Source organism: Rhododendron vialii, chromosome 8a (assembly GCF_030253575.1).
Source record: "Rhododendron vialii isolate Sample 1 chromosome 8a, ASM3025357v1".
Classification (NCBI taxonomy): Eukaryota; Viridiplantae; Streptophyta; class Magnoliopsida; order Ericales; family Ericaceae; genus Rhododendron; species Rhododendron vialii.
In genome coordinates, this window is record NC_080564.1 from 31,678,534 (window position 1) to 31,704,148 (window position 25,615).

Below are 25,615 nucleotides of genomic sequence, written 5' to 3' on the forward strand. Positions count from 1 at the left end.
CAAAAAATAGCGTTCCAAAATCATATTGATCAAAATCTGATCATACTAATAGAATACTCAGCCTGCATCATCCAAAGAAACAAAGAACAGTGAGTGCGAAAAGCCGCAAAGCCGGTGTGACCTATTCATATGTTTTCTAATGAAGAATTCACTCCCATTTTATCACAAAAGATTTGGTCTTGGTTGCAACTTTCCATGCACTGAAAAATTGAAGAGATGACAATCTCAAACATGGAAAAAAATGTCGAAGCATGAATATTTTTGCCCGTCAGAAATCAACCAAGGGGTAACTGAGCCATACAGGCCGCCTACTGTACCAGTCCAACACTCATGCCCCCACTTAACATTGAACATCACGAAAAACCTCCCATACAAAATTATCTCATGCACTATAAAGCTATTTCATTTCTTTGCACCCCCTGTATTTTTGGACCCTCGTAAATCACGCTGGGAGGCATCAGAAATTGGTGCTGCTGAGCCACTAACATTTTCTGGGCTTGAGTTTGGTGCCACATTCTCAGATTTCTGTTTACTGAAACGGTCTTTGCCTGTGGAATTGCTTGCTTCTGATCTATTCGAGCTGCTGGTGAGGTCGGTTGCAGTATGATGTATTTTTTGGCTACCATCTTCCTGGTTTTTAGTTGAGGTGCTATCCTGTTGTTTCTTTGATTCAACAACGATTTCTTTCAAAGTCTCTTCCAGTTTATCCAGTCTCACTTTTACTTGCAAAAGCTCCCGATCAGATCCCAATTCCCTTCCCTCAGAGGAATTTAGTTCAACCTCTTTTGCTTTCGCTTCTTCTTCAGCTTTCTTTTCTTCTTCCGCTTTCTTTTTTACCTCCAGTTCCTGAGATGGTAAGATTGGTAATAGAAAAATCAAACTAGGAAGCCAAGAGAAGATATAGGTCCTAAGATTCATAGATGCCAAAGCAAAATCCAGAAGCACAAACTGTCAAGTAGGGAAATCTAGATAATTGACAAGCAAGGAGTCAAAACCATATCAGTTTCACTTCGCAATTTTAAAACAGACGCCTACGTTAGAATGGAGCACAAATAGAAAGAGAGTGATAGGCTGACAGCCAACACTTCATCCCTGGTATATATAGTAACAGATGGTCAAATGTGCTACTTCTTATTCAAGATGCTACACAAATCAGGTGGAAATAATATCTCATCATGATCCTGTTGCCCCAACTAACATTCCATTTTCTTTGTACTATTCAAAGCTGAGTACAGAAGGAGCTCATAACAACTGCTCAAGCTTATGAGTTAGGTAATCTAACGCAATTAACTAAGATACTTGTTTAATGAAGAAAAGGATAGATCTTGGAACCTTCTTAAAGAAATTGTCAACTTACTATATCGCTATGCTTCCTAGTATCTATTGAGATAACTTTCAAGAGGTAAGATCGGGAGAAACATAGTACCTCTATTGGAAAGAGTGAAAGACAAATCCATTCAAATCCTCTGATCATTTGAACACTGTTCCACAAATCCTAAAATTTCTAGGACATGATTTCATAACCTGATATTTAGATAGGGAAAGTTTTCATATAGTTCTGAATCAGGAAAGAAGATATCCATCTGAATTCTGAACTAACTCCCAAACAAGTAAAAATACTTTTGGAAACAAATAATGATAAAATGTCGAATGTGTCCAAAGGGAGGTCCAACTGCCATCGTATGTACACAGAAATCCTGAATGCGACGCATAAAATGAAAGCCTGAAGCAAATAAAAAGCCAAGAAGAACGATGAAAAGAAGTTCAGCAACAAAGAGTGACAAAAGGAATAAAGTTTCTTACTGCCTCCATTCTTCTCATTTCATAGCGAGCATATTGAGCCACCAAATACACAGCTGTTACATAAAAGAGGTTTTATTAGATTGCCACATTGAACCAGAAGGCATTTCGAAATGAAATTTGGTATACTTCAAAACATCAGGTAGAGATACCCAGTGAAGGCATGCAGGCAAAGAAGAATTGTACCAGATGGAAATCGATCCTGAACAAAGAAGAGAGAGACATGTGAGAATTTGTTACAAGAACTACGAAAAAGTACCAATGTATAGACAACCAACCACTATTTATTACCCACCACTTCAACAGGTATTGGTTCAGAAAGTCCAAAATAACTCAGGCAGACCCTCGAAAATTTCTATATATTCTTTGCCACTTTGGGTTTATGATGTCTCCGTGGGCATGGGCCGAAGCACCCTTAGGCAAGTGGGGTCTCTTGACCCTAGTGCAAAGTTGCTCTAGTATTTCTTTGATTTTTTGACCGATTATTATATATCTGACCCCAAAACAATCTAAAATTACCATAACACATGACTAAATTAGGTATATGTCCACATATTTTTGCCTCAGTCATTTTTACTTCAATCTTCCATAACTTGACCACATTGCCCCAAAATTCTCGTTCCACCCCTGGCTGTGGGTATGAAGCATGTGCTGGGAAGGTTGATACTTGACATGCATGGAAGATGCACCATTCATATGAATCATACCACATAAAGAGTCAAAGACCAGGGAAACAAAAGCCCAGTTCTCCTCAAGATCCCAAAATGTTTATCGACATACTTTCAACTAGGGCAGCAAACGAAGCAAGTTGTTCGCGAGCAAAAACCAAGTTTTCCTCAACAGCCCAAAATGTTTATTTATATACTTTCAGCTAGGGCTGTACTTTGTTTGCCCCTCACTTTTGTTCAAAGATAAATAAGCCCAAAATGTTTATTAATATACGTTCAACTAGGATTGCAAACGAAGCGAGCGATCAGCAAGCAGCTTAAGGCTCGGCTCATATGTATTGGCTCCGCACGGTTGTAGTGGCTCGGCTAGTACTCAAACTGAGCTCAAGCTCTCAAATACTAATCAAGCTTGAGCTCACTGAATTTTTCCAACGCACCTAGCTTGAACACCCTAAAGCTGGGCTAGGCTTGTTCGCACCCCTAGTTTCGACACCGATGCTTCACTTTACCGCCGGCCATGGACTAAGTAATAAATCTAAAGCATCTGCAGGTCCTAGTCTCTGGACATTAGACATGTTTCACCAGATATAGGCATAAAGAATCTATCCGATTACAGAAATCACATCCAAGTTACAAACCCAACACATAGACGGCAAAAAGTAGCCCATATATCATATCAATGTATATCATAACCAATGAACTGAACCTGTTCGACAAAATACCTACAAGAAGCTCGATACAACAATCAAGACATAACTTGCAAAATGCAAACATAGGATCCAAGACAAGCGTTTAGTACCCGAATTTCCTCTTCTTTGGGGGAGTAGAGAAGAGAATTTTCGCGGCGGTCATGAAATCGAGCTTGTCCAGCTGCCGATACGCTTCGTCGTAAGTGCTCAACGACCCATCAGCCTGTTCACTCCCTCCTTTGTTGATGTTGTTAGATGGGGCGGTGGGTTTGTTGTTTGTGCAAAAGGGTTTCTTGTAAAGGAGCCTGAATCGGTTTGAAATTCCTGCCCAACCGCCTCTCGCGCCATTCATAGTTCTCATCTTTGTGTCTACATAACCGCTGCCCGCTAGAGAGAGAGAGAGAGAGAGAGAGAGGGCTTTATCAGACGGAACTTGGTTCGATCAAATTCATTAGTAGTTAGGGTTCAGCGTAAGCAAAGGTGGTGAACCATGGAACGCCGACTTCAGCAAATCCGGACTCCCAAGACAGGAATCCTTCTTGTGTAATCTTTTTGGGATTCCGAATGGCTAATTGAGGGCTCCGTTCCAGAACCGAAAATAAGTCTTTATTTTTTAAGAAGGTAATTTCAAGCTCAAAAATTATGAGTTTATTGAAATCTAAAAATATGCAATATGGATCTTGTTTAGAAGATCTCGATGAGATCTTTTATACGATGCAAAAAAAATTGAAAAATTATTTTTCATTTACTTTATTTTTGAGTTTGAAAATGTGAAATAAACTGTTTATTTTTTAAGAAGATTTCTAGAACGGAGTCTCAATCTGGGTCGCGCTTCGCTAAGTTTTCACAGTTAATGTGAAGGGAAAATGACGTTCTATGACGTATTTTGATAATTAGGGCCCATTCCATAATCGAAATAAGAACTTATTTTTTGTCTAATAAGAAGCCATGTTCCGGAAAATAAGAAGGTTGGTACTTATTTTGGAAGAATTTATATAGGTACCGACCGGCCGGGGAGGGAAATCGTACCTATGGCCGCGCAGGGCCCTCTCCGGCCACCGGACGGCCGATCCGAGCCGTTCAAAAATTCTATAAAAAAAATTCGAGGAGGCTTACGCGAGAATCAACGGCATCCGAGGTATGTAGGGTGCTTGATCCGAACACCTTTTTTTCGTGTGAAATCATATACACGAAAAAGGAGTGCTCGGATCAAGCACCCTACACACCTCGGATGCCGTTAATTCCCTCGTTGGCCCCCTTGGGTTTTTTTTTTAAACTTTTAGGTTTTTTAAAATTTTTGGACTGCTCGGATCGGCCGTCCGGTGGCCAGAGATGGCCCGACGCGGCCGTCGGTACGATTTCCCTCCACCGGCACCCATTCTCATAGCAACAGTTTTATTTTTTGTATAAGGCAACTTTAAGCTCAAAAATTATGTGTTTACGCAAATAATTTTGTCACGCCCTCGATTTTCAACTAAAATAATAATACATTTTCTACAAATAAAAGTCTCTCTCTCAACGATATATACCCTTAAATGTCATGCCAATCAAAGCAAAGAATCAAAGCTCTTCTCTCTAATTTTTTTTTTTACATAAAGTCTGATACCAAGTTGTCACGCCCTCGATTTTCAACTAAAATAATAATACATTTTCTACAAATAAAAGTCTCTCTCTCAACGATATATACCCTTAAATGTCATGCCAATCAAAGCAAAGAATCAAAGCTCTTCTCTCTAATTTTTTTTTTTACATAAAGTCTCCCAAACGTTTACAATTAAATGGGTTTCATAATAGTCAAGGAGAAGAGTTTATACATGGCTTTACAAATATTCTAATCAAAAGGGCACAACCTTCAATTGGGAGTAAAGTACACAACATGAATTGGACTAGCTGATGAACACTTCCTTAATGATACCAATGAAGCTCTCACGAGACATCTCAATGTGCACTCCATGCAATCCAAGCTAAGTGTCATGACGAGTACCTGAAAGGATAGGGTGAGCTACACTAGCTCGTAGAGATATCCATACCTAAATTACATGCAGAAGTGTAGACAGATCACAAAGGAAAACATTTTCCAAAAGCATACTTGTTTTGTCAAAAGTGAAGCTCAAAATGTCATACTCACGCTGAAAAATATTTAACTCCATTTCTCAAACACCAACACTCTCACCCACTCACACCAATACTCTTAAAAATCTCAGCTTACCGTTACGACGTTATCCAAATCAATCCTTGCTTTTTCATTTCCATTTCAATGACCTAAAGATTAATCTTAGCTCTTTAACGAAATGTTTTCACTTTCTTTTCTCATACAACTAGCCAACCTCACCCCAAAATATACATGCTAGGCATGTGGAGTTAGAACATAAGGTAAGCAATAATAAGTCAAACAATATCGCACCTCAACAACAACGAAACTCACCCGTCAACCCCAAATCAATCTTCAAATCTCAAGTTTAACATCTAGTAAAAATCTCTTCACAATAAGATGTCTTTTATGAAACTCTCGCAATGCATAGCACCACAAGGTACCAAATATGCATTCACACATAACAAGTTGACCACCACATATCAGGAAAACAAGCCACAATGATTTGGAGGTCTAAAAGAAGGAATGTAAAACATGTATTGACATACTAGACAATCTCAAACTGACATTTCAATCTTAGTATGATGCTAAATACTATGAAGATTCTCCGTTTTCACTGTCACATGTTTCGATTTCAATTCCGGGCTTTTAGGACCCCGTGCGTCCACTAAAATCCTTTCATTCAATTCCGGGCTTTAAGGACCCCCGTGCGTCCACTAAAATCCTTTTGATTCAGTTCCGGGCTTTTAGGACCCCCGTGCGTCCACTAGAATCCTTTCATTCAATTCCGGGCTTTAAGGACCCCCGTGCGTCCACTAAAATCCTTTTGATTCAGTTACGGGCTTTTAGGACCCCCGTGCGTCCACTAGAATCCTTTCATTCAATTCCGGGCTTTAAGGACCCCCGTGCGTCCACTAAAATCCTTTTGATTCAGTTCCGGGCTTTTAGGACCCCCGTGCGTCCACTAGAATCCTTTCATTCAATTCCGGGCTTTAAGGACCCCCGTGCGTCCACTAAAATCCTTTTGATTCAATTCCGGGCTTTTAGGACCCCCGTGCGTCCACTAAAATCCTTTCGATTCAATTCCGGGCTTTAAGGACCCCCGTGCGTCCACTAAAATCCTTTTGATTCACATCTCATATTACCACCTAATGGACCCCCTTTGTGACATCTCCATTAAGAGTCTAATTTGCAAATACTTATAAAGATCCTCATCTTTGTAGTACCCATCAGTGCTTAACAACCATGCACTCATGCCAAGTGATTCACCAAATCCTGTTTAACTCACTGCAAGTATCCCGCAAGCCCAAAGACTCAATCTCATGGAAAGACATCGAATAATTTACACATCGCGTCAAACATTCTACAACTTAATTTATCATCGATCGTATCATCCATCTAATCCATTTTCTATTCCAATCGTTTACAAGTATTTTAACCCTTATGCTCACTAATTCTCATATCCCAATAATTAATCATCTAGATCGACTCATCATATCCCCACATATCCAATAGGTGAAATTAATCATTCACACTTGAAGTTCTGACTATATCCGATCAAATGACATAAATTTAAGAACGACATTTAAACCATTGAAAAGTAGGCTTCTCCTTTGAATCCATAGATCATACATCAAAAACGGAGTTCGGGTAACTTAACTACAGCCTTTCAATTATAGCTCCAACATAACAGTAAAAAACTGGTACAAAGGCAGAATTTAGGTCAACTTTGGATGCAAATCTGTTATCGCTCGGACATACCCATGATGCATGGGATGTATCGTTGGAAAGCTCTATGTGTCTAGTTTCTACCAAAACAAACGGTGTGTCGTTTCGAGTCCCGAGCTAGGAGTTATGGCCATTTTACCTAAGTCCGCCGGTGCTGTCAGATTCTACGCGGGAATAAGTAAAATTGATTGAAAAATCATAACTCTTTCATCTTAAACCCAAAAATAGTGAAACCAAAGCCAAAAGTTGCACCACGACAAGCCCTACACTCAGTAAAAATCCCAGGTTCAGAAACGAGAGGAGATTAACCCAACAATCAAAAGAAAAACAGTTTCGCAACCATTTTCGCACCTATCAACCAACCCAGCTTTAGAAATTCACCAAAAATTGTATACTTAACCAAATTAATTGATTCCGACGCCAATCTCTTCTTAACTTAAATATGCACTTCCTGTAAAAGACCCAAAGCCACCCAAAATGTTCGTCATGCCCAGAAAGTTAAAAGAAGACAGCCACGCACAGATTCGCACATCCAGCAAACAGCCAGTATTCAAAAATTCATAACTAATTGTGTGATTATCGGTTTTGCATGATCTTGGTACCAAAATCTTCGTATTGAAACGCACTTTAACAGTTATGAAGACACCAAAAATTGATTCCTAGCAGAAGAGCCCCAAAATGACAGATTACCAGAACCCACGAAATTTTCAGCATTCACTAGATTTATTCAAGACTCAAAATAGATGATCAAACTTAATCCTTGCACATCAAACCAACACTTAACACATATAAAGAAGGCAGGAGATCTCTACCTCAAGTATCAAGACCAAGCTTTGAGCTCAAACCAAACCCTAGCCTCCAAATCCGAAATATGCCTCCACCGAGCTCTTCCCACGCGATCCGAGGGCCGAGGATGAAGAGATGTGCGTGGGTTTTCAAGGATTGATGGTGGAGTAGCAAGAATTTGGTTGAGGGAGTGAGAGAGAGGAGACCGAGAGAAAGGGAGAGGAGGGAGAGAGAGCTTCGGCTAAAAAAAGAAAAGGGGAAAGTGAAGTGTTCTCTTGGTGAGTGTTGATACATATAGCCTTAATGCACTAACACCCCTCTATTCAACAAACATCACATTATAACCCCCAACTCATACACTCTCACACATTAACAACATTTTGTTCAAAACTTAAATTCATATTTATTTATAGACCAATTGCATTATAAATACCAAAGATTAAATGATGAAATTACGGGTCTCTACAAATTTTCTTATCACTATGGATCTTGTTTGATAGATCTCATTGAGATCTTTAATACGGTGCAAAAAAAATTAATTTTTTTTTTCATTTGCATTATTTTTGAATTTGAAAATGTGAAAGGAACTTTTTATTTGAATTTTATGGAATGACCCTTCTTATTTTTAAATAAGAAGTTTCAAAATAAGTACAAAATAAGTACTTATTTTTTAAGAAGATTTTCGGAACGGAGCCTTAATATCCGTTAATAACACGTAGGGAACATTTGTTAATGAACAAAATATTATTGGCGAATATTAATTATCAAAACACGTCATTGATCGACATTTTCCCTAATATGAAATACTCAGCATATAAACTATTTTAAGCTGAAATGGGCACATTGCGAACATTATAGTAAGGTTAGGACATCTTTGACCCATGGTAGATGTTGCAAGCTTGATAGCGTTTGTGTCCCAGGTGCCTACCCAACGAAGACCGTACCAAATTGGACCGTCTATTTGGAAAATGAATGATAAAATGTGTTCCGAAATATGGAAATATGGGCCTTTCACGTGCATCTTGTGGGATTTTAATACTTTAAACACATCTTCCGAATTCATGTTTTGACTGCTGCCTTCATATCATTGCTCAAAAGATTTTACAAGAGGATGGAAACAATGGCAATATAAATGCCATGATTAGGGTGATAAAGAAAGGAAGAATTTCAATACAATGCCCATGAATTACTTTTTTTACTTATATTCGTTAGTTTTTTACTTTTCAACATGAATGGGAGACCTGTAGAGCGGTGATTCGGATCAAATTTGAGTGCATATAAATTTGAACATACGAGTCATCCGTACCGAGATGAACAGTCAGATCGACCGCTTTGCACCTGCTCAACAGGGAGCTGCCGAACAACATCCCCAGGTCCTTTTCAACTCCTCAACTTGATATTTCTCAGTTTGACAATTTGAAGGAATTTTATTATACAAAAATCGCGAAACATTGTTGTTCAAATATACAACAAAATGTACTACTACCTTATATCTTCACAATCACTAAATAAGGGTCAATTCAATTTAAGGAAAATGTAATTATTCTATAAAAAAATTGATGGGAGGTCCACTACAGCATGTTTATAACCCTTTAAGTCCATTTTTAAATTTCATAACCCCTCTAATCCACTAATATAGTTATATAACTTAATAACTCCAATTTACTTAAAAAGATATATTTTTCAAGACCAAAAAACCCTCCTATATAACATATAGAAAAAGAAATCCTAGATCACAAAATAGATCTGAGCGTCCCCTCTCTCTCTCCTCCCTCCCCTGGTGAACCGTTTGCCCCCAAATTCACTCATCGAGAGGCTCCTCAAGACCTCGTCATATCAAGGTATTTTCTCGGCTACCAAACAAAAAGAATGAGAAATAGGTGAAAGCTTCCCTTTCTTCCTCTTCTTATTGTATTTTCTCGGCTACATGCCAAACAGAAAACTAATTGGGTGTTCTTTGTTTTTTTTTTTTTTCTTCCTTGATTGGCAGTAACTACAGTAGATTCTGGTACCAAGGCTTTAATATTTCTGGGTTTGGATGGAGATGATCTGAGGAACCCAAATCAACCTTCTGTTTCCTCAAACATCCAGCAGGTACGGTGTTTTTCTACCTTTTGTTTATGAAGAGTCTCGGAACACAACTTTTGGACACACTTGTTTAAGAGCTCTCGCGCATTGAACTGTTCTAGATGCAGTTATAGTCTATTTCTTGCACTAATCTTGAACGAATTTGGATTTTCGACTTGTTATGTGTGTGGAATTTGTAGTTTTAGTCAATTATATAACGTTATTCCGTTTTTTCATAAACGTGCTTTAAAGTTGATTTGTCTATCGTATTCAAAAGGTTGATCCGGTATTTTTATTTGTTTTACTGGAGAGAAATCTGAAGTAGTAAAAACAAAAAATATAATATTATAAGAAGGTTGATCCGGTCTTTTATTTGTCCCGTGTCCGGTTATCATCAGATTTGGAGGTTTTTCAATAAATACATAACGTTATATGTGTGTTTTTCCTAGGGTTAGAGATCTGAATTTTTTGAATAAATATATAAGGTTATATTTGTACTTTTCATTAATTACTTATTGATTTGGTCCGTTCAGCGGCCTCTCAGACTTGCTTCTGATATATTTGGAGTTTTTTGAATAAATATATAAGGTTATATGTGTATTTTTTCTAGGGCTAAACATATAAGGTTTGAACAGGTTGTGTTTTTTGAAAAAATATATAAGGTTATATGTGTGTTTTTCGTGTCGCAAAAAAAAAAAAATTTTGTTGATAATTAATGTCACTTTTTTAAAACATTCTCAGTTAGAGAGAGATATAATAATATATAACGTTATATTGTTATATATAACATTCTAGATTAGAAATATTATATATTATTTAATAAAGAGAACATATGATTATATGAGAATATTTGTGACCATATAAACATATATATGGCTATAACGTTATATATATATATATATATATATATATATATATACACACAAATTATCAAGTGAGGGATCCCTCACTTTTTTAAAATGCGGGATTTTCATTTCCCGATCAAATTTTGAAAATCCGAACCGTTCAATGTGTGCAGAACGTGATTTTAAGGGTCCTTGCGAGAAATCAGCAAAAAAAAATGACCGGAAAGGGCTTCATCCGAGCAGTTTTTTTTGAACCGTTCAATGAAAACTGCTCGGATGAAGCCCTTCCCGGTCATTTTTTTTGCTGATTTCTCGCGGGGACCCTTAAAATCACGTTCTGATCACTTTGAGCGGCTCGGATCATCGAAATTCAATCGGGAAGGAAAGTCCCGCATTTTAAAAAAATAAGGGATCCCTCACCGGAACCTGACTGTATATATATATATATATATATATAGACTTAAAAAATTATTTCAATTTGCATAGAGAACATATAACGTTGTATATGAGATTTTGTCCTGACCTCTCAAAAGCACATATGGATATATCTATATATTATCAGAAGCAAGTCGAAAAGGCCGCTGCGCGGACCAATTCAATAAGTATTGGACAACGGAGTATATAACGTTATATGTGAACTTCTGTCATGTGTAATATGTGTTTTTCCTAAGGTTAGACATATAATATTATATCTCATTTTTTAGATATATTAATGTTGTTTTGAATATGTATATATGTAGATATAGAGGATATGAGAATGCTATTCGGAGGCAGAAAATCAAATTTTTGAAGGATCCGATGAAGGTTTTGATGAAGAAACGGTGAAAAAAATGAAGCTCGATCCCTTGTGGGCTCATCAACATTCAACTTGGGATTCAAGGCGCGACTAGAAACAAGAATAACGGTGGAATGATATGTGAACATATAATGTTATTTTCTGAGATATATAATATTGTTGGAAAGATATGATGTTGTTTTGAGAACATATAATTTTATGTCAAGTTTTTTGAGACTTAGAACTACAGAAGCTCAAATATAATGTTATATATTTTATTCTTTTGTGAGATTTAAAACTACAGAAGCTCACATATAATGTTATATGTTCTGTTCTATTTTTTGGTGAGATTCAGAGCTGCATAAGCTCAAACATAATGTTATATGTTCTGTTTTTTTTGGCGATATTTAGATATTCAAAAACTCACATATAATGTTATATGTTTTGTATGAACTAGCATATAACGTTAAAGACTAAAAACAAGAAAAACCAAAAAGAAATGTTGTATGTTAGAAATTTTTTGCCTCACATATAATGTTATATGTTAGGAAATTTTTTATCACTTATATAACGTTAAAAAATCAATACAAGAAAAATAAGAAAAAACAAAAAGAGAAATTTGTCACATATATAACGTTAAATATTAAGTGTAGCAAGTTCAATAAGAAAAATCGAAAAAAAATGAAAAATTACGTTTTTTGTTGCACATATAACGTTATATGTATCGTGATGGCAGCGGCGACGGTGGTGGTGGCGACGGCGGCCGCGGTGGTGGCAGTGGTAGCTTGATTGCAACAAAAACGAAAAAAATGGAAAAATTACATTTTCGTGTCAAGCAAACAAGGCCCTTGTTTCTTAGGTGGGGTATTTTTGTCATTAAAATTATTTGTAGATTTAATGGGTTATGAAACTTAGAAGTGGACTGATGGATTTTCTAACTTACCCAACTAGAAAACATGTACGGTAAAACAAAAGACTTCTCAAGTAAAAAAAAAAAAAAAGACTAATTAAAAAGCAAACCTTGGGTGTGCATAGCCAGAGACTAGAAATTTATTTCCTTCTAAAAGTCTCGGGCTCAAAATTTCTCAGGTGTTTCAACTTCTTTAAGATCAGTTCATACGGAACTTTACTCTAGCTTTAATTAAGCTCCTTGCAAATAGACGGTGATATTGATCCTCCAGAATTAACCGATTCACACATTAACTACCCCGAACACCCAAGTTAGGTGCTGTTTTCGAAAGGAAAATAAGTACTTATTTTTTAATAAGATAATTTCAAGCTTAAAAATTATGTGCTTACGTAAATAATTTTTCTATCAATGTAAATCTTATTTGATAGATCTCATTGAGATTTTTTATACGATGCAAAAAAAATTAAAAAATTATTTTTTATTTACATCATTTTTTAATTTAAAAATATAAAATAAATATTTATTTTTTAAGAAGGTGTTCTGGAACGGGTCCTTGCAACAAAAACAAAAAAGAAAGAAAAACATGTCCACCAAATTGGAATGTCAAGTCAATTTCAACCATCCGATACCTGAACAGAGGGACCACCGGGCCCCACAAAACCAATTATAATGTGCACCTGATCCCATGACACCATCCCCACCTTTACTTTCTCCCTAAACAAAACAAAACTATCCATAATCACAGATCATCATACCCTAATATACAATCAAGGCCTTCTAATCTTAATTCTCTTGAGAATCATAATTTAATCATCATGACCCCTCCACTACTTATCATTCTATTATTAAAGTACGTTACTTTTCTCCCAAAAACAACTTTATTCAAAATTTAAAAAATCAGATTACACAGCTCAGACTCCAACACAATCACCACCCTCCTCCTCCCCTGCAATCTCTAATTCCAACTGAAAAGTAGGGTCATTTTTTATATGCAAGACCCAGATTATATGGAGGTCTTCTAAATATACTCACTAAATTTACTCAGTCCAAGCATTACGATTTTTTCACTCAATTATCTTTATTTACCAGGACTTGTACGAACGATCGAAACATTCACTTTTTAGACCTTTCAGGAGACATATGTCAAGTTAAAAATCATATTAATCGAACACCGCTATATATGACTTCAAAATTTATTTATCTTGAGCTTATACTTTTTTTATAAGATAAATGAACTTTGAAGTTTGAATCATATCTACTGATGGTTTTTGGGCGTGACTATTGTTTTGTTGTTAAGAAAAGAATGATTCCGATTATTTTTGCCTGAGGGAAAACCCACAAAAGGCCACAACCTAACAGTGGTCTGGATTCCCTTTTCCTCCAAGAATGTGAGAATGTATTAAGAAATCTTGTGGGTGCATTTAAAACCACCTGACTGGTGGTCCGCCAAAAAGCAGAGGCCGCGGCTGTAACCAGCCGCCGGTGGCGTTTCCATAAACAAACACAAATTCAGATTCCCATTCCACCAATTCATCCACATCATCACTCCCAAGATCAAAAAGATTTCCATTTTCATGCCCTTTGAGTCGATTTTTGCAAAGCCATTTTTGAATTCTTTTTTGGGTTTATCAGTTTTAGAGATATGTTGTGCAGAAAGAATTCAGTCAAGATTGTGAGTGGATCGGCGCCAGTGTACCTCAACGTATACGATCTCACCTCCATTAATGGCTATGCTTACTGGCTCGGCCTCGGTGCCTACCACTCTGGTGTCCAAGGTCAGAGCTCCATCTTTACTTCTTCAAATTTTTTTTTTTGAATTTTTGCTTTTTGATCATGTGAAAACAGTATCGAACCAGATCTATTGACGAAGACCCAATTCAAATTTGCTCATTCTGAATGTTTGCTGCTGCTTTAAGTACTCCTTTTGTCTCAGAAATTGTGTCAATTTGTTCATAAGTTAACTACTTCAAAAAGCTGATAAAAAACTGATCCTCAAGCAACCCTTCGCTTTTTGTTTCCTCAGATTTCGGTTAGAATTTTCGTTCAAAGCTCGAGTTGATATTGAAGATCAAATCCTTTACCTTTCAAGAATTTCACAAACGTTGAGAATTTTCACCAGAAATCTTTTTCTTTTTCTTTTTTGAAATCTTCTTGTGCTTTTAGTGAGAAAGTGAAAAGCTTTCTATCAGACCGGCTTGTATAAGAAAATTAATTTTATCACTTCTATAGTTCTGTTATTGTTTTCATGCCAATTAAATATTTGAAAATTTTGTTCTTGCCTTGTTATTATCATTTTTAAATTTTATTCAATTTCACTCAAATCAAACGTATTCTCAAGGAAAACTTTGATTCGTCCTTGATTTGGTATAGATTTGTTGAAAGGGTTGAGCTGAATTCAGCTGCAACACACCATGGCATGCAAATTTTAAAACACGACTTCGGACACAACTACATTCAGAGCCGTTCGATGCACGTTGGAGGGCTCCGAATACAGTTGTGTTCCTAGACTTTTGATAAATTTAAGCCTTAGATTAGATATAGAGAGGATTTGATATGGGTTTGGTGTTGTTCTAATGTGTGGTGGCAGTACATGGAATAGAGTATGCATTCGGAGCTCATGAGTATCCAACGACTGGGATTTTCGAAGGTGAGCCAAAGCAATGTGATGGGTTTACTTTCAGGAAAGCCATTTTGATCGGATGGACGGAGAAGGGCCCATTGGAGGTGAGGGGAGTGATGGAAGAGTTAGCACAAGTGTATAAAGGGAGTGCTTACAATCTCATCACAAAGAACTGCAACCATTTCTGCAATGATGCCTGTGTTAGACTCGCTGGGAATCCTATTCCCAGTTGGGTTAACCGGCTCGCCCGGATCGGTAAGGCTTTGTGTGGATTTTTCTCTCTTTGTTGATTGTTGCATGAGGTTTTGTTGTGATTTGGAAGATTATGCTTGTAGCTTACTTGATGACAATGGCATTAGTGAGGGAAGATCAAACAAAGATAATTAACAGATTTTCGGTAACGAAAATGACATCTCATATTGCAGAACGTATGCTTCATGAGAAATCCCACACATAACTTTGTTAAATGAATCAAGTTCTTCGAGATTATTTTGTGTTTGATTCACTAGTTCGTTTGGAATTTGTTTGCTTGTGTTGCAAACTAAGCTTGAAAATTGACAAGCTTAAACTAAGTTCGGATTACTCATTGTTCGGATCGATGAACTTACAACGTGCAAGGAAACTAAATAACTGAAGTGTTACACATGCTCGATTAAAGTTCGTTTAATATCTCCTCAAGTAATAAACATACCAAAGTTGTTTTGGGTAACGAAGCAAACACTCAATAGGACACAGAAAAAAGATTAATACAGCAAGAGAAACTAGACTAGTAAAGTTTCAAGTCCATGACTCACACTAATGGAGTTGACTGAATTTTGAATTGTGACTGTACTCTGAGTGAAGAAGAACAGTTTCAACTTGCAATGACGGTTGCTTGTTTCTTTAAGCTCGTCAAGTTTTCTAAACCGAACTTGAATAATCTACTCTTCCTCCTCGTTTGAAGTCCTGAATGTAGCTACAATTTTACAGAACGTAAAGTAAATGTTGATAATGTCTTTCTAGACTTTACTGATTGGTTTCTAATTCGTGTCTTGTGAGGTGATGCAGGTTTGTTCTGCAATTGTGTAGTACCTGCGAGGTTAAATTCAACCAAAGTCGGTAACCGAAGAATTGAAGATAAACTCTGTGAAGGAGACAAGAAGAAACTGACAAGCGGCTCAAGTCGGTTCACATCATCTTCCAATTCTTCATCTTCCTCCAATTCCTCATCTTCTCCCGCCGCGCCTGCCAGAAGTAGGCGTTCTGTTCTTCCATCTTCACCTTTGATTGTTGTTTGTGCTTCATCCTAGAATTCTATGGACACGGTTGCTCTTCAAAAATGTTTGTCTTTCAACATTGTTTCATCTCTTCTTGTGATCTTGTAATGCTAGAAGCCTCTTAAGAATCTTTCAACTTTTTCCAATCCATAGATGTCTAGCCTACCCTTGATATGGAAAAGGAGTGGTGCTCAGGGTATCGGAAAGGAGTGTCACTAATCCCCGAGGCGAGCAAACCAGCAGCTTCTGGGGGCAAACACATCACAGGGCAATCAAAGCCACCGCACCACAATCGCCTCTGGCAAGAATTGAACCCTCAGCTGCCCATTTGGAAGAGTTGAGGAAATGTTGCTGGACTAAAAGCCTGGTGGCGTGCTCCTCTCGAGATCATCAAAGTAGCTTCTTCGTTTTCTTTCTTTTGTTTTTATTTTTCCTTGTGATGACTATGAAAAAGCCGGCGGGAGCGTCGAATAGAAGCATTCTTATTTGAGTGTGACTTTTAAAAGTTCCTACTAGCAAAAAAATAGGCACACTTGATTGTTTGGGCAGAGAAATTAAACGTGGTCTCTTATATGTAAAATACATCCAGTTTAGTCCCTAATTGTGTACAAACTCAATATTTGACGTTACTTCCAGAAAAGTTGTTGCTATTAACCCACTATCTAGTTCCTGGTTTATTTATAATATAAACCGCATTTGTTTATTATATAAGCTGCATTTGTTCGTTCCTCGAAAAAAAAAAAAAACTCATACCCACTATCTCGAACTGAGTCAAAAGAGCTGATAAAAAATAAAAAAAAAACTGAGTCAAAAGAAGCATGGAAACAACCATCTTTGGTTCTAGAATCATCTTTGTTGACGTCCGTAGTCCTACCTGAAAACCTGGCACCAGAATGGGCGAAATTATTCCTTGCCCCAAGGGCAACATATCATTTTGGCCGGGTGGTGCCTCCCACCAATTAAAATTTGCCACACTGACATGCTATCAATACTTTTGCCACATAAATAACACTCCACTTTCATGGACAAACAAAGCAACGGCGTTAGTCTACCAAGTACCAACCCCTGTCTTTTCAACTTTAACCCAACTCCTATATTTTTAATTTTTAACTTGGTGTCAGTACTTTACCTCTGTTTCTCTCTTTTGTAGGAGTAATGTTTTCCTCGGCAACTCTGTTTAGAAACGAGAAATTTTTAGGTGACGGATGGGTACCATGTGGTGCTCGCTCAGCACATCTAAGTCGTTTAATTAGGTATTGTACTATTTGGACTTGAAAGAGCAGGGAGAGTGGTGGGGTGAGAGGAGAGAGAGAATTTTAATCTGGATTGTTCAACAGACTTTTGGACAGCCCTAATGGGCTGTTCGGGCACCACGTGGGTACACCCAAGTGGTACGCATCCAGTACTCAAAAATTTCTCGAAACGAAACTACTGTTAGTGTAGTTGGTTATCTCACTTCCCCCTCCATGGAGACCTAAGTTCGAGTCTTACGAGGGACGAGCTTTGAGGGCCAAGGCTATAAACAACCTATTTTTTTTACACCATTTATATGTTAAAAAATATATTTAAAAAGTTAAGTATTCTAATTTTCAATCCGTTTATACCGGTGCAAAAATCTTATTTTTCTGATCATTTTATTTTTAATGGTCATAATTAATTTTTGGTTCTAATGTCTTTTAATGAGTATCTTAAGAGTCTTAAAAATAAATGAGGAATCTTCGGGTCGGGGAAAGGAGATAAGCCGGAGTGATTTCGTCAAAATTTCAGTCTTCTACAGCGGGATAAAATTTAGGCAAACCAATAGGAGCCCAAAAGTTTCATGGCTGAAACCCTTGTACGGGTGAAAATGATGAACGGAGAAAAAGAAAATTGGGGACCGAATTGTGCATCCAAGTAGCGGCAACCCCTTCGGGCCCACCCCATTTACCCCCTCCAATATTTTCACTTTTCTTTTGGCTACATCCAAGCAGGGCCTAATAAAAATAGAAATAGAAGTAGAATACTGACACCAAGTTAAAAATAAAAAATATAGGGGTTGGGTTAAAGTTGAAAAGACAAGGGTTGGTACTTGGTAGACTAACGCCGTTCCTTTGTTTGTCCGTGAAAGTTGAGTGTTATTTATGTGGCAAAAGTACTGACATCATGTCAGTGTGGCAGATTTTAATTGGTAGGAGGCACCACCTGGCCAAGATTTTAATTGGCCGATTTTAATTGGTAGGAAGTACCACCTGGCCAAAATGATGTGTTGCCCTTGGGCAACGAATAATTTCTCCCAGAATGGAGAGGAAGGAAAACAGACCAAAAAGCTGCAGATGGAGTATTTTATTAACTTTGAGAGGGAGAGATGGGAAATCATATCTACAAAGAATATCTGCCTTTCGAAATCAATTAGCACAATTACTTTGTTAACCAACCACTAGTGACTTGGATGTCTTTTGCTTTTCCTTGCTGTTGGGCTTTGGAAGTTCAAATGATGCCCATGATGGTCCCACCACACTCTAATTATACAGTTTGTAACATTATTCACAAAGCACAATTCTTTTTTATAACCAGATGTATAGACCAACTTATATACACTTGAACTAATTCAAAAGTCCTGAAGCTAATGATCGGACAAACCTTCTAATGGCCCTAAGATTTGGAATGTTGGCCTAAATGGAATTGAATATGCGACCGGACAAGCATTTATTTGTTTTTTTTTATGTCCACTTGACCAAATCCCTCGGAGTCTATAAAGCACTACTTGATTGGCAGAGATTCCTTGAATAAAATAAGGAGACAGGCTAAACATTGTAATGAAATGACGGCACTAAAATGTATTGAGCATTCACCAAACAAATCCACAACACAGCAACTTCTAATAGTTCTGGCAATAGTAAGGTTTTTGGGCAAGAAGAAAAAGAAAAGCCCCTCCTTTCAATGAAAAAAGAAGGGCAACAAATAGAAGAAAAAGAAAAGTTTTTGCTTCACTTTTATGATGTCTATAGTCTGACACGGTCCTGCAAACAAAATGGTAACCATGATCAGACAAGTTGAAAAATGAACACTCTCTCAAGTCTCGAGTAGGAGTAATATTTTGCAAGCATGTATTTACTGGGGATTCAACTTACTCCAACACAAACGATCCACCGACATATCCCGGGTTTATTTCTGCTTTGCCCTCATCCATTCAACAAAGTTGTCCAGAATCAATGGCCATGCAAGTTCATCATCATAATTGCTGAAGTCTGGAAAACTTATCTGCAAAAGCAAAAATATTATGGAAGTCAGTTTAAATCTAATGATCTCAACTTGCCCAACTACCCAAAACGCTTGGAAACTAAAATGAAAATTTGTCTTAAAAAGCTTGTCTGCAGGACTTAAACAAGCAAAGGTTCTATGAGAATATACACATTATCTTTTTGAATCACCAAAATTTATCACATACATCAACCAACAAGGATAAGACAGTGGATCAACTAAAAATAATAGATTATAAATAGCTTGCATAAGAGTGACTAGTAATTGTCAGATTACCTCGTTACAAAACCGGTAGAAACCCATCCACTGATCCATGTTTATGACCTTGTAATCATTTTGTATCTGCATTCAGACCCAAAGCACTCAAATGAGAATTATTTTTCAGTGCCACTGTTCTCTTTTTCTCCTATCAACCTTGAATGGTTTCTTCAGTGTCTCATATTTTTGTGAGTGGGTGAGTGGGTTTGGTTAGCAAATGCTATTCACCACTTTCATTACGCTGTGTCTTTGGTATGTGAGACAACTAATCAAATAGTTGAGGCGCTAAAATTTACAAACCTAACTGAAAATGTCGGAAAATTAAAAATTCCTAGTTGAACTCGCATGAATACTTGAGAAAATGAAGCTTAAAGATTGAGCAATGCTACAGTGACCACATTTTGGATACCATGTGATGTGTCACCATTGCATTGGTAGAATGTGCTCCACTACATGACATATGGGGCACATTCTTCCACTACATTGGTGGCACATCACATGGTACCCAAAATGTGGTACTCAAATGTGATCACCAAAGTATTAGTGATAAAGATTAGGAATTGGATGCCGATCCAAAAAAAAAAAAGATTAGGCAGTGGATGAGTAATAAGGATTAAGGAACATAAAGTCCTGCTGCATTGAGGGGAGCATGTTGAAACTACGACTGCTCACCCTGAGATACTCAATGAAGTAGTCAACTTGGGCACGGAACTGGGATCCGAGGACAAGATCAAGTAATTGGCAAATGCTCTCAATGTCGATACTCTTCTGTTTTTCCTCTGGTAAAAGATGCAAGAAAAATCTCCTTAGCAGCTCAAGTGGATCAAATATTAAGGTTCTACGAATACAAAACACCATGGATTCACCATACCTGTTAGGCAGTATCGAAATGCGTAAGAATAGAAATCAGCAAAATTTGGCGGGCTTTTGACCTTCAGTGGAAGGAAAAAGAAAGTTAGAAATTGCATGAGCAATACAGTATTCCATCATCATAGAATGTCAACTCCAGGAAGGTGCACAAACGAAAGAAGCTAAAACGTACTTCTTTCTCTAACCCTGGCAATGCCTTCTTCAATTTGGTTATTGTGTCCGCCCGAAGCGCTTTGAGGCCTCTTCGCCACTCTTCCTACATTAATCATAAAATTTAGTGGAGTCATTTCCAAGAATTATGAGATCAGAAACACAAAACTATACAATATAAATTTATAAACATTTGGTAGATATTGTGTGCTCACTGGCTGACAAACAGATTCATGAAGGATGAGGATGATGAGAAATCAGAAAAGAGAAAGGAAGGTTCAAAGAAATGACTTGGAATTATAAAGGCAATTCGCAAACCAAAAATAACCTCAGAAAAAATAACTACCTCGCCAATCTAAATAAAAATTCCAGATAATCTAGTTGAAACAACTACCACCTATGCTGTGAGCTGTGTATTGCACATTCAAAACTTCCCCTCTCTTTCCCACAAATAATGCAAAAAATAGTTCGCACCCACAAGAGAATACGACTCGAGATCCTTCAAGATTGGGAAAGCCACATGGGATTGCAATTTGCTTACCAAGTCTTTAGGATGCATTTTAAGGAGTTGAATGCAAAAAAAAATAAAAAATTCCCCGTCTTGCACGTGAAGATGTAAATACCATAATTCCATGTAGAGAGAACCGCAGTGCAAACAGAGGAGAGTGCAATCGGGAACAAATGTAGGCAAAGAGACTTGAAAGTTGAAACCAGAGCCTCTAAGAAACCAAGGTTGTCATACCATGTTAAGTCGCCAATTGCTCCAACAGATTAGGCTGTTAGGAACAACCCAAACAACGTACATCAAGCCCTCTAATACAGTCATTTTCCTAATTGCTCAAACTGATTAGGCTGTTAGGAACAGCAACAGCCCAAATAACGTACATCAAGCTCTCCAGCACAGTTTTATGAACTCGCAACCATTTTCCTATTTCGTAAAAATGCTATTAAGCTGCTCTTTTTATTGGTATATTTCACATTGCAAAGACAAAAAAAAGATTAAGGAAAATCTTCCCCCTTTTAGCAGTACAAGAAGTTTCAAGTTCCAACAGTATAAACGTCCAGTTTCCCAGTCAAGCCAAGTGTGCTTGACATTAACATGTAATGCCTACATTCAACAGTTAAAACCAATATCCAGAAGACTCAACATTGGATGCTATGACCATGGCACATTGGATTGAAATTACGACGGTAGGCAGGAGCTGCAGTTACATACAAAATTGGGTGTACCACAAAAGCACTAGAAAGTCTATAAACCAAATAAGATAATCATATTCAAGGGGTATATCAACATTGCTCTACTTACCCAAGTAAAATAAGCTTGCTTTTCAGCTCTCATCTTCCTGCAATGCATAGTCTATCATCAGTCATACAAACCAAAACATATAACGCTTCCACTATAGTATAGAGTCTATAGACGTTACCAGGCAAGCATCAATATCCTGATGTCAGTATGGTCCACTTCAAGATCTGAACAAAGAGACTCTATTCCTTCAGGCCTGTTCAAGAAAATGTCAGAAAACTACCATTTCATAATACGATCAACATCTTATGGAGGGAAAAAATCTCAAAAATTAGGAGTACTAAAAGATGAAACAATATGTTGTATGTCTCAACTCGCATTTGGAGCTAAACCTACAAGTACTCTGTTCACCTGAATAGTTTTCCAATTCTTTCGACTAATCGCTCTGATATTTGTAGAACCACCTCTTACAATATCTGTTGTGTCTGGCTTCAATGTGGGGGGAAAGGGAATTGACTGTCTGGGCAGTGCTGAGGGCCATCCGGACAAACGAAAGTGGCTCAGAAAACAGGAGGTCTCAGGATCTTCTGTCCGGATGGTCGGAACGCGCACCAGCTCTATACATTTGTGTTTCGTCGAATTTTAGGGTTTAAAAGTTTGTTTTTGGTGAGAAAAAATAGACACAATTGAGAGGAGATTGGAGCGCTTATAATCCTAATTGATTACAGTGGATTGATCTGTCCCTGTCCCCGGTTACCCCCGTGGAGTAGATACATGAACCACGTAAATCTTGTGCCCTTGTGTAGGTTGTTTCTTGCTTGCCTTGATTTCATGCATATTTTATTCTTCGTGTGATAGATCGATTCGTTGTGTCTTCCACATATTGCACAACAAAAGCATGTCCAATACTTAAAGCATGCCTTAACTAGCCTATCTGCTTCCTTTACCTGATAAATAATTTGGCAAGACAACCAGTGCATAAGCCCACAAAATAATTTCATCCTGCCCCAACCTCAAGTCCCCATCCTAAAAGTAAACAAGTAAATCTTCTAAAGAGTATGTCCAAAATCATAGGATACAGATTTGTAGCAGTAAAACCAAGACCAAGGGACTGAACAAACAAGCTAATTTCAGCACAGAGATATAATTTTCAAAGTACGGTAGCTCAGACTAATCTAAGTTATCTAACACACAATTAGCTTATTTCATGTCTAGTTATCATAATTCCTAATTTACCAGCAGCCCAAAAAACATCCACTTATAGCATACAAATATGCTACTTTAGTCAAGAAAATTATCGAAATAATCAAATTTCATTCTTTATAGGAGATTATCAAAAACTACAAAATGATTGTAAGGATGGTCATGCAGTGCAACTGCTGAAACAATACAAATCTTATCCGCAGGCAGCATTCGAAAACCATAGGCAAGGAGCATGCAGGTTTCATGAGCCTGTTACATGATTTCATAACAACGATTTTACGTAAAGGTATACTGCACAGACTACAAAGAAGAATTTGCATATCCTCTACCTGCAAAACCCTGAGAACAACTTTCCACTCTCGGTCTTTAGAGATGGGAACGCAGTTCTCACTCAGCCACTCAGGTTTATTCTGTTTCAACTGCCAACTTAGAAATACTGATGGAGTCCACATAAACATAAACGGGAATAAATCTAAATTCAAACTGAGTGCTATAGAATTCTCAAGTCACTTAAGTTAAACAAGTTCCAACCCATAGCTGATGTGCAAATCTGAGGTCGGAATTTGAATCGCAAATTGGATAGGTGATAACATTAGCTATAGAGAAAACAAGAAGAAAGCTCTTCCACATGAAAAATAAGTGAGATTCAAGTGATAATCGAGCATAAAACTGAGAACACTTACTCTATCATACCAGACAATTTATTTGCATATGAATAGAATAGGCTATCGATTCGTTCCGACTCCTTGGTAGCAGCTATACCTGAAGCTGAACAAAGGAGATTTATATGTTACAACCAGTTAGGAAACATAAAGCCAGCACACTGCCATTTAGATAGTGAATGCACTGAAAGCAGTAAATTCATTGCATTCACTATCAATTCTTTCCAACTCCTTGGTAGCCGTCATACCTGAAGCTGAACAAAGGGATTTATATGTTACAACCAGTTAGGAAACATAAAGCCAGCACACTGCCATTTAGATGATGAATGCAGTGAAAGCAGTTAATTCACAGAGGTGAAATTAAAACCAACTAGATGCCAAAACCAACTAGCTCCACTGGAAGCACTTTAGAGAGTGAATGGCATTTAAAGATACATGATTGTTCACAACTGAAGCACTTCTTGAGCTAAAACCAAGAGGCTGGGTTCATAACCCTTGTTGAAGCCCTCGAGAAGCTGGAATGTATCACTGTTGCAAGTCAACAGGCACCTCAAATCCTTCGTTCCATTAATGTGTCTACGGGGTAAGTTCGTTCCCTACAAGGGTCCTAGAAATGCCTCAAGCCTTAATTCAAAAAAGAAAGTTAACAAAAGCATTAATTGTATATCCAACCCACAAACCTAATACTAACCAAACCAAGAGCAAAACTCAAGTGCCTGCCCTTAGGTTTTCTACAGAGATTTAGCGTGGGAGCTTATAGAGAAAGCGTGAAACACACCTTGTGCGTCCTTAACGTACAAATCTCATCCGTGCGCGTTGGATATTTATTAGTACTATAAAGGGAACACCCCTCTGGGTGTGAATGGCGGTTATCAAGCCGAATCACACTTTCAATTTCCTAAATTACCCCTTTAACTATCCAAAGAACTGCCAAGAAGAGAAAAAGTTGCCACCCTAATTTTCTTCTCCCCTCTTATCACACCTCAGGTTTCATTACAGATAAATCTCAATTCAAGATCCTCCTCTTTCCATCTTTTGCATAACACGATTTCCACATGCATCACTTGTGCCCGGGCGTCTACCTTTATAACTCCCGTGGCAGAGAATTTAGTTATTTGTAGCTTAACCTATTTCTAGTTCTTAATTTTTGTTCTTGGTCCGTTTTCATCATTATTTAAACCTAAAAATAAGTAAATAAATAGACCAAATCAAATCTTATCGCCACGCCGTGAGTCGAACTCAAAAGTATCAACCCTAAATCACCCGAACTCAGAAAAATCCAATCACGCAAGAACAAAAGTCCAATCAACACGAACAATAGCAAAAGGAAGCTGGTTTTTGAACACAATCGGAGTTATATAGACATAAAGATAGATTACAGTAGCGAAAAGGATCCATACCCGAGGAATTGGTCGACTCTGGAGGGTTGGCTTGCCCTTTCCTGGTCGAAGACCGTCCCATCTTGGAGAGAGAGAAACCCTCGAGCGAACGAAGCTAATATGTCGCTCGAGTGCTCGGGGACATTAGAGAGCGAAGATAGAGAGGAGGTGGGGTTTTTTATAGGCTTTGCTTGGGATCGAGGGTTGGATGTAGGGGTAGGGGTTGCCAACGCGACATTAACACGATTCCAACCCAACACGAAATTAAAAGAATTTGGGTTGGCTAGCTTTTTTTGGCATGAATATGAATATGGCACGATCCGATAACACGGAAATTAAACGATATGGATACGGATGTTACTCGTATAACTCGG

At 37.6% G+C, this 25,615-nt stretch overlaps 3 protein-coding genes and 2 long non-coding RNA genes across 7 annotated transcripts; 2 read left to right on the forward strand and 3 right to left on the reverse strand.

The window, feature by feature from the left end:
- Window positions 1-94: 94 nt before the first annotated feature.
- On the reverse strand, window positions 95-3,713 carry LOC131335351 (uncharacterized). 2 transcript variants are annotated; one of them, XM_058370677.1, is made up of 4 exons: window positions 3,268-3,713; window positions 1,953-2,002; window positions 1,804-1,856; window positions 95-846 (listed from the first exon to the last, which is right to left on the reverse strand). In XM_058370677.1, exons 1-4 carry the CDS (start codon window positions 3,516-3,518, stop codon window positions 403-405), a joined length of 798 nt encoding a protein of 265 aa, XP_058226660.1. In that variant the 5' UTR covers window positions 3,519-3,713; the 3' UTR covers window positions 95-402. The 2 variants fall into 2 exon arrangements, with proteins under 2 accessions (XP_058226660.1, XP_058226661.1); XM_058370678.1 differs by having other exon boundaries at window positions 3,226-3,713.
- Window positions 3,714-4,884: 1,171 nt separating this feature from the next.
- On the reverse strand, window positions 4,885-8,028 carry LOC131335357 (uncharacterized). The gene is made up of 2 exons (XR_009202501.1): window positions 7,790-8,028; window positions 4,885-5,141 (listed from the first exon to the last, which is right to left on the reverse strand). It is a non-coding gene; the product is annotated as an uncharacterized LOC131335357 (long non-coding RNA).
- Window positions 8,029-9,526: 1,498 nt separating this feature from the next.
- On the forward strand, window positions 9,527-11,692 carry LOC131335358 (uncharacterized). The gene is made up of 3 exons (XR_009202502.1): window positions 9,527-9,604; window positions 9,754-9,857; window positions 11,416-11,692. It is a non-coding gene; the product is annotated as an uncharacterized LOC131335358 (long non-coding RNA).
- Window positions 11,693-13,522: 1,830 nt separating this feature from the next.
- Window positions 13,523-16,894, forward strand: LOC131335355 (deSI-like protein At4g17486). 2 transcript variants are annotated; one of them, XM_058370683.1, is made up of 4 exons: window positions 13,594-14,135; window positions 14,948-15,235; window positions 16,028-16,213; window positions 16,390-16,894. In XM_058370683.1, exons 1-4 carry the CDS (start codon window positions 14,003-14,005, stop codon window positions 16,395-16,397), a joined length of 615 nt encoding a protein of 204 aa, XP_058226666.1. In that variant the 5' UTR covers window positions 13,594-14,002; the 3' UTR covers window positions 16,398-16,894. The 2 variants fall into 2 exon arrangements, with proteins under 2 accessions (XP_058226665.1, XP_058226666.1); XM_058370682.1 differs by having other exon boundaries at window positions 13,523-14,135; window positions 16,028-16,894.
- Window positions 16,895-19,026: 2,132 nt separating this feature from the next.
- Window positions 19,027-25,475, reverse strand: LOC131335354 (uncharacterized). Its single transcript, XM_058370681.1, has 10 exons — window positions 25,263-25,475; window positions 23,884-23,968; window positions 22,179-22,253; window positions 22,061-22,097; window positions 20,777-20,860; window positions 20,606-20,666; window positions 20,407-20,513; window positions 19,753-19,818; window positions 19,347-19,476; window positions 19,027-19,235 (listed from the first exon to the last, which is right to left on the reverse strand). Exons 1-9 carry the CDS (start codon window positions 25,321-25,323, stop codon window positions 19,381-19,383), a joined length of 672 nt encoding a protein of 223 aa, XP_058226664.1. The 5' UTR covers window positions 25,324-25,475; the 3' UTR covers window positions 19,027-19,235; window positions 19,347-19,380.
- Between the last annotated feature and the right edge of the window lie 140 nt (window positions 25,476-25,615).